This window comes from Mandrillus leucophaeus, unplaced genomic scaffold, assembly GCF_000951045.1.
Source record: "Mandrillus leucophaeus isolate KB7577 unplaced genomic scaffold, Mleu.le_1.0 Scaffold641, whole genome shotgun sequence".
Taxonomy (NCBI): Eukaryota; Metazoa; Chordata; class Mammalia; order Primates; family Cercopithecidae; genus Mandrillus; species Mandrillus leucophaeus.
The window spans coordinates 162,809-171,658 of NW_012106931.1; the positions used below are offsets into that span (position 1 = coordinate 162,809).

The 8,850-nt window shown below is 46.7% G+C and overlaps 1 protein-coding gene across 1 annotated transcript in view; it reads right to left on the minus strand.

Moving 5' to 3' along the window:
- The window catches only part of LOC105554436 (putative uncharacterized protein C14orf181), a 16,252-nt gene extending 7,631 nt beyond the window's left edge, over positions 1-8,621 (minus strand). The window contains 2 exon segments of the mRNA XM_012000919.1: positions 3,656-3,781; positions 8,584-8,621. Of these exon segments, the coding sequence (XP_011856309.1) occupies positions 3,656-3,781; positions 8,584-8,621 (164 nt within the window).
- Between the last annotated feature and the right edge of the window lie 229 nt (positions 8,622-8,850).

Genomic DNA, 8,850 nt, shown 5'->3' on the forward strand with positions numbered 1-8,850 from the left:
AAAAAAAAAAAAAAAAAAATGATGGGAGAAGGTGCAACAATGGCCACCTGCATCATTGTCTACATCTCTGTTATCAGAAGCAGTAATCAGAGCATAAAACCCTGATATTTGGAAGACAGGGTCCTTTTGGCCCATCCTGGCTCCTGTAAGCTGTGTGCAGGCTACTCCAGGAACATATGCACAGCTGTCTGCCATAGGGTTGGACGTGGGGGATGGGTAGCTGCTACTGTTCTAAGAGCTGATATTGACCAAAATTAAACACAAATTACTGTTCAAGCCTCCCCCTGGAATTTTCAAGCCTTCAATAGACTCCAGAGTTCCAAAATAGTTGTATCAGACAGATTCTGCCAGTGCAATTGTTTTCTTAAGAGGGGAAACATTCCTGGTGCTTCCTACTCTGCCATGTTCCTAGAATCCTGCCCTAAAAGTAGTTACTTCAGATCTGTAATCCATTTAGAGTTAGTTTTTATATAAAGATGTGAAATTTAGCTTGAGGTTCTTTTTTTGCCTGTGGATTTTCACTCGCAACATTATTTGTTGAAAAGACTGTCATTTTACCATTGAGTTGCCTTTACACCTTTCCAAAAATTTGATGGCCGTATTTGTAAGGTCTGTTTATTTTGTTCCACTGATCTGTGTCCACCCCTTCACCAATACTACACGATCAATTATTGTAGCTTTTTACTAAGTCTTAAGAAGGTGTAATTCCTCCAACTTTTTTCTTATATTTTGAAATTGTTTTAGCTATTCTAGTTCCTTTGCCTGTTCATAAAAACTTCAGAATCAGCTTGTCTATATCTAGGAAAAAAAACCCTACTGAGATTTTTATTGGAAATGCATTAAATCACTACAGGGAGAATTACTATGTTGAGTCTTCTAATTCATGCACATAGTATGTCTAGTTGGGACTTACTTGATTTCGTCAGTGTTTTATAGTTTTAATCTTTTTTTGAAATGGGGTCTTGCTATGTTGTCCAGGCTAGCCTCAAACTCCTGGGCTTAAGTGATACTTCTGCCTCAGCCTCCCAAGTAGCTGGGACCACAGGCATGTGCTACCATGCCCAGCTGTTTTATAGTTTTTAGCACAGGGATTCTATATATGTTTCATTAGATTTATACCTAATATTTCCTATTTTTTAGAACTATCATAATTTTTTTTTTTTTGAGTTGGAGTTTTGCTCTTGTTGCCCAGTCTGGAGTTCAAGGGTGTGATCTCGGCTCACTGCAACCTCCACCCCACTGGGTTCAAGCGATTCTCCTGCCTCAGCCTCCCGAGTAGCTGGGATTACAGGCATGCGCCACCACACCCAGCTAATTTTGTATTTTTAGTAGAGACGGGGTTTCTCGATGTTGGTCAGGCTGGTCTTGAACTCCCAACCTCAGTTGACCTCCCCACCTCAGCCTCCCAAAGTCTGGGATTATAGGCATGAGCCACCACACCTGGCCTTTTGAAATCTTGGTCTCCACTTGTTTATTAGTTTACAGAAATTCAGTTGATTTTTGTGTATTGACCTTGTCTCCTGTGATCTCACAAAATCACTTTAATTGTAAGAGGATTTTTTTGATAGATTACTTGGGGTGTTTTTATTATTTTTGTTTTGTTTTTGTTTTGAGATAGAGTCTCACCTTGTTGCCCAGGCTGGAGTGCTGTGGTGCAATCATGGTTCACTGCAGCCTCAAATTCCTGAGCTCAAGCAGTCCTCCCACCTCAGCCTCCCAAGTAGCTGGAACTATAGGTACATGCCACCATTCCAGCTAGTTTTTTTAAATTTTTTGTAGAGATAGGATCTCACTATGTTTCCCAGGCTGGTCTCTAACTTTTGTCCTCAAGTAATCCTCCTGCCTGGGCATCCCAAAGTGATGAGATTACAGACATGATCTCCTGTACCAGGCCTGTTTTTGTTTTTAATGTAGACAAGTACATATTGTCTATAAATAGGAATAACTTAATTTCTTCCTTCCCTAACATACGAATTCTATTTCATTTTCTTGCCTTATTGCTCTATCCAGGATTTGCAATACAGTGTTGAATAGGCATGGTAAGAGTAGATGCCCTGACCTTGTTCCTGATTTTAGGGGGAAAGCATTCAGTCTTTCATTTTCATTTTAAAATACAACATTAGTTGCCAGTTTTCTGTAGTCATTTAACTTTTTAACATTCCCTTCCCACTAGGATGTATGCTCCATCAAAGCAGGCTCTCTCTGCTCTCAACTGAACTCCCAGTGCCTGGCTTAGTGCCTAACAGATAGTAGGCCCTCAATAAATATTCATGGAAAAAAAAATGAAGATTTAGTACTTCTCTACTTCGCTAACTTAGCCAACCACAATCAGTGTCCTCTATGACAGACAACAGAGGGACTTGGCTGAATATGTACAAACATTAGAAGAATAATCTTACAATAAATACCCCAACAGATCCAACTAGGCATTGTCCCCATAGAGTTGACAATCTCAAGCTGCAGAGCATTTGTAGATCAGCTTTTCAGCAAGCTATACTGTGTCAAAGCATTTATCTATGAGAAATAGATGACTGCAGTATAATAATTATTTTAGATCGAGAGCATTCCATTCCCAAAAGGAATTTAAACAAAAAGCTCTCAGCTCTGAAAAATGGGTTTTCAGGATAGAGAATCCCACTGCTCTGAAATCTTAGGCCCTCAGACGGGTGGGGTTGTCTCGCTAAATTTATTTCAGCCACTTATAGAAACAGAAGGGGGAAGAAGGGGGTGGCTGCCTGCACACCAACCCTGGCTCTATAGCATTAATATCTGCCGGGTCAGGCTTTTATTTGGCTTTTGTTTTACTTTGGGGGGCTGGAGAGACAGGCAGGCAGCAGGAGTATCTCACGAATGCACGGCTTTCGAATTGCAGTTTCCTGCCTTTCTCCATGTACGTTACCCACTGAGAGAGAGAGAGAGAGAGATCTGTTTGCTTTCTTTCCCGCACAAGTGTGAGTGCAGGGAAACTGGGGTCTTTGTCCCTGGCCCCCATGAGAACCCCTACCCAATCCCACACACACACCTCCAATGGCTCTATTACTTGAATTTTAGGGGTTGTTGGATATAAAATCCAGGCCTTTTAAACCCTGTTTACCTCCTCCCCAGCTTCCCCAAAGCACTGAACACACATTCTCCTTAGTCCCTGATACCTGAACAATCTCTTCTGCCACCCCAATCCCTATAACTAGAAAAAGGATTTGAAATGATGTTGCTTTTTTGGCCTGGTGCGGTGGCTCACGCCTGTAATGTTAGCACTGTGGGAGGCTCAGGCAGGTGAATCATGAGGTCAGGAGTTTAAGACCAGCCTGGTCAAGACGGTGAAACCCTGTCTCTACTAAAAATACAAAAAATTAGCCAGGTGTGGTGGCAGGCACCTGTAATCCCAGCTACCTGGGAGGCTGAGGCAGAGAACTGCTTAAACCCGGGAGGCGGAGGTTGCAGTGAGCCGAGATAGTGCCACTGCACTCCAGCCTGGGCAACAGAATAAGACTCCATCAAAAAAAAAAAAAAAAAAAAAGAAATGACGTTGCTTTTTTCAAACTTGTTTTTTGCTAAATTTGAAATACTTTATGAAGCACAGGTTAATGACCTCCCACAGATGTAAGGAAAATTGAAGCACAGGAGCAGGAGGTGGCAGAAGGTGACCTGCACCTACTGCGAGCAGCTGAGATTGATGTTCAGTCCTTGGCTGGCTCTCAAGAGGTTCCCGGCTGAACTCAGGACTAGAGAAAGTCTGGGCTCTGTATCTGGGGGCTTGCTACTACATGGCTGCTGCTGTTTGCTGGCAGAAAGAGGAGACATGCATGAGGAAGCTAAGATACCTGCTGTGCCAGAGACTTGAATAACTACATGAGAACATGGGGAAGTACTGTGCATGGTGCCCAGCCCATGGGAACCCAAGTGCCAGTTTGCTTCCTTGGCTGGGTCACCAAGGAAGGTGGGAGAAGGAGCGTCTGTCCTCTCCCCTCTCTAACTTTGAGGCGGAAAGACTGGCAGGGACTGGTGGGAGGGAGGGTGGCCTGGGGCAGATGCTGGTGAGAGGCCTGACTTGCAGATAATCCAGGGGGGTCTTGCTCTAAACTGTGGGGTCTTCAGGGCAAATCAAGGGATTCACACTTACTAGTAAACAGTAAAGTGTTCACAGGTAAACCAAGGTACTATTTTGTCCTAGCATCAGCGAGTTTGCTTTGGAATTATCCTCCACGACTCCCTAGCAAGGCCCTGTATGGCCAACTCTGCCCTGAGGAGCTGTTCTTTTGAGAAACAGGAACCTCCCCAGCCACAGCAGGGATCAGACGGCTCTTGGAGGGTCGCCATGTGGACAGCCGGTGGGGGAGAGAGAGAGGACGGGTCTTTGCCACAGCCTTGTGACTTCTTTAGTGCTAAGTTTCTCCCACCAACTGCACCCTCCACTCTGGGGTACTGTGGGCCCCCAAACCAGGGCCTGCTCTTGTCTGACCAAAGGCAACCAGATCTGCTGCAGCTGCTGGGTGAGGAAACAAGCTCTCCCAGAGACCAGGGAAGCAGCTGGAGAAAGATTCCTGCCAGCCCGGGGTGTCAATATTTATACAGCGTGGTGCTAGTGTGTGGGAAGAGGGAAGGCAGAGCGAGATGGCAGGAATGAGGAGGCACAGACATGGACAGATTTAAGTAGGCTGTACTTGGGGCCCAACTAGGAGTGAGGCGGCCTGGGCGGGAAGGAGCAGGAGGCTGCTGGAATCCTAATCCTCACCTGAATTTCTGTGTCAAAGAGGCTGGGTCTTTGCCCTCAGCTCTCCTGCCAGAGTCAAGGGGAGCAGCTTGGAAGAACATTCATCACCCATCCCCTAGTCATTCCTCCTGTTGATTATAGCCCTCTACATAGACCAGGAGGCACTGCCTGGAATCAGAGATAAACCAAGTCCACAGGGCCTAGGAGTAAGGGCCTTTGGCCTCCTGAAGTTTATGCTTTTCGAGTCTTAAAGGATGCCGGACCCTGAGAGTTGGACTCCAGAACTGAAGGCTTAGAAAACATAAACAAAATATAAAATGTAAGCAAAGAGTTGTCTCAAGCCTTTATATAAGCAACAGCACTTCCCTCAAGTGACAGGGAACACTGTGCATTGATGAAGATGATGATGAAGAACAGATGGGACCCAGAAAGAGAGCAAGGTGTGCCTATGGAAACGGCCCTCAACCACACTTGCCAGAGAAGCAGGTGGCCACCATCAGCACAGGGCCTAGAAAAGATAAGGCAGTCCAGTGGGTGTCTACCAGGAGCTCTTGAGTCCCCTCACCCCAGGATGCCGCTCAGCTCCGGGTGTGCCCAGGCAGAGCTGATCCACCAGCCCCTCAGCCGCACCCGCTGAGGACTGACACCCCAGGATGGGAAGCATGCCTAGACCAGTGGGGACAGCCAGATGGACTCCAGTCGATTTGCCTCGGACAGCTGGGGAGCAGGGCCCAGGATGCTCCCACCCCACCCCACCACTCCAGACAGGGAGGGGTGTGGTTGCAACTTCTAGGATTTCTCTGCCACTATGCCCACCAAGAAGTGCCACCCATCTCATCAGTACCAGGGCTGACCCTCAGAGCCTCCCACAGGTGGGGTTTGCCCAGCAGCCAAGAGTCTTTAATACACCCCACAATTACCAGCCTCTTCTAGCACTCCCCCTGCACCCTCAAAATGCCCACTGGCCAAGGGTGGGGACAGTGGGAAGAAAGGACTTTCCACTGGAAAACTGCCTCTGTCTCCCCAACAGACACCTCTGGATGCCCAGGTCAACTTCAGTCACTGAGTCAGAATTGAAGGAAACCCAGACTCGGGTCCCAAGAGTCAGTCCCCATGCTGCAAGTTCTTCAAACACAGCACTGAGTTTTGCAAGAAATACATTCCCAGTGGGTGCAACTCCATGGAGCTCCAGTCTTTCCTGGTCTAACCTGGTTAATCCTCCAACCCACAGCCCGAAGGATGGATTCCTTTGCCTCCCTGAGCCACGGAGTCCCAGGCCCACACACTGTGGAGGAGACACCATCTGCCCTAACCCTCAGCCCAGGCCTGGCAGACAACATCAGCCCTAACAGGGAGAGCAGCACTGTCCCCATCCCCCTCCCCAGAAGGACACCAGGGCTGGGAGGAGAATCTTCAGGCTCCCAAGACCTCTTCTGCTGCTGTGGCTCTGCCTGCCGGCTGTGGCCTCCTCCTTGCCAGCTCTGCTTAAACAGATGAACAAGAATAAAAGCCGTGTGACCCAAGGAAAGCTTTAAGGAAAAGAACTGAAGCTGAAAGGGGGAAAAAAATTCCCAAAAACCTCTAAGAAATGGAAGAAGATGAGAATTCAAGAAACAGACAAAATAAATCATCCAGGAATCCAGATGTAAAATAAGGCAGGCCAAAAGAAAAGCAAAATTATGCTAAGAAGGCACAGTGAGGTGGGGAAGGGAGCTGAGAATGATAAAGAAGTGGGGGCCAGTTATAACTATTCTGAAAAGAGAAAAGAATGTCAAAGCAAACAACACCTGAAAATTTAAAAAAAAAAAAAAAAAAAAAAAGACCCAGGAGAGACAAAGAGGCAGCAGTGAATTTAAAACAACTGCCCTGATCCCCAACCAAATCCACTCAGTAGTGTTCTGGGTGGCTACAAGTGAGTCTTAGGGCTTTTGTATGTGTGAGGATTTCAGACTCTTCCTAACACTGAATAAGGACAGTCCTGGAAAAGCAAGCTTTCCTTCTCGCCTTTGTGTTTCCTACAATTTTCCCACCTCACCCCCGCTGTTAGTCTGTTGCAGAGAAAGGGCTAGTCTTCCTGGGACAAGGCCAAAAACCAGTCCAATTCACCCCAGAGTAGGGTGGCTGCCATCATGGTACCCTATGGCTGGCTCACTGGAGAATGTGAGCAGGAGCCCTGTGCCAGAAGAATATTAGGTATGAGTAGAGTGGTGTGATCAGCTTTTCATCTTCTAGAGAGAGGTCTGGCCCAGCCACCTTTCTGTGGATAAGGGCTCATCTAACTCAAACACACCATTCCTGGAAAAACAGAGGTCCATGGCAGACTGGCATACCCACCTCTATGCAAAGCCAGAGAAATCCCAGCAAATGCAACTTTTGTTAATAACTAAAATGATTTAAATTAATTTCCAGGTGTTCCCAAGGGAGCCTAAAGATAGCCACAACCATTGTTCTGGTTGGCAAACAGCTTCTTGAAGTTCAATGCCTCAATGTCTTGTGTCCATAAACCCCATGAAAACTTATGGAAGATGCTAGTCCTTTATCGGCTTGGCTTCTTTCGGCCTTCTGATTGTTCTCTGTCTTCTGCAATTCTGTCAATGCTTCCCTTCTCCATGCCTGCTTTGGTTTTTCCAGTTTTCTTACTTAATCAAACCTCTGCCCACTCTTCATTTCCCTAAGGGAGCAGGAGTTGGGAGAAAGCTGAAGCAAACCCAGGCAAAATCCAGAAGCAAAGAAAGTAACACATGGGTGTTGGGTTTAGTGCCCAGCTGTGCAATGCCCAGGCTGTCCTCAGTGGGTGAGGCAGGATCCCCATAGACAGGCGGCTGACCAAGCACCTTATCCTGCTCCTCCAAAGTTCAGCCACACCCTGAGCTCTGATTAGCTAGGACAAGGAAAATGGTACTCATGCCAGCCCATCTCCCTCCAAAAATTCTTATGTACTTGACCCTGATACTTCTGTACATTCCAAAAGTAACTTTTTTTCCTATCAAAAAAAGTGCAGAAGGATGGATGTCTAGGTTGTGGCCTTACATACTCAGCTTCTTGCCATCCCTCCTAACCTTCAACCTGTCACAGTCATATAATCTATAACTCAAACTATTCTTTAATCATGAAAAAAGACAAACCAGGAAATTATAGGCTGAAATACCTAAAATGTATTCTATTCAACTGAACTAATCTCCTAATAAGTGTGTGTATATTTAGAAGTCATGCTCTATCTGTTTTGAAAGACATGGAAATTTCAGGAAAAGTGCAAGGTGACAGCAGATCCCAGCTTGTCGAGATTTGTCCTCAAAAGAATACGTGCCCAGTCTTGGGCCGAGTTGCCTAGCAGTTTTTTAAAGGAGTCTTAAGAGCTGGGAACCGATATATTGCCATGGAGCACACCAGCTCGATGTTCAGGCTGACCATATTCAGAGTCTGGCACTGCCCCCTCCTAGGCAAGTAGAGGACTCACCTGCCTCCGTCTCCTCCTTTATGAAGTAGCGATGACAACAATACCCATCTCCTGGGGTTGCTGTGAGGACAGATGATCAAAGCACTTGGCACACTCTTGATGAATATGAGCTCCCCCTCAAAAAAAAAGGAACCCAGTCAACTTGTGTTGTATGTTAAACAGCAATTGGCAAGACCAAGAAGAGCCCTGGAGGCCCCACAAAGTGGGATTCCATAGAGCCACTGGAGCATAGTCAAGTATCCCAAGCAAGAGAGAGGAGAGGGTCCCAGAGGAGGCCCAGGCAGCTGGCGGGTGGAGCACTGGCCGGGAAAGCCAAGGACAGGCACTCGCAGCCAGGGCGGCTGTGTGGGTGGGAGGACGCGGGGGGCCTGCGCTCCAGTCTCCCCTAATTAGCTCAACCTGGCTGCATCCTCACCCTTGCATGTGTTCATCCTTATGTGAAACGGAGCCCATACTGACCTAGCACCCAGTATGTGGAAGGTGCTGGCTGAACAGGGAGCTGCAGCAGGAGATTTCAGTGTGATCATCACCTCAGACTTAATAACTGGGTGTTTCTGCCCAGATTCAGAAATCTGTCCTTTTGTGAGCGGGATTGTAAGGAGATGACCAAATGCTGAGAAATTTTTATTTGGGGGCTGATTTTTATTTTTTTTTTTTTCAGTAAGTAGAAAAGCAAAGAATT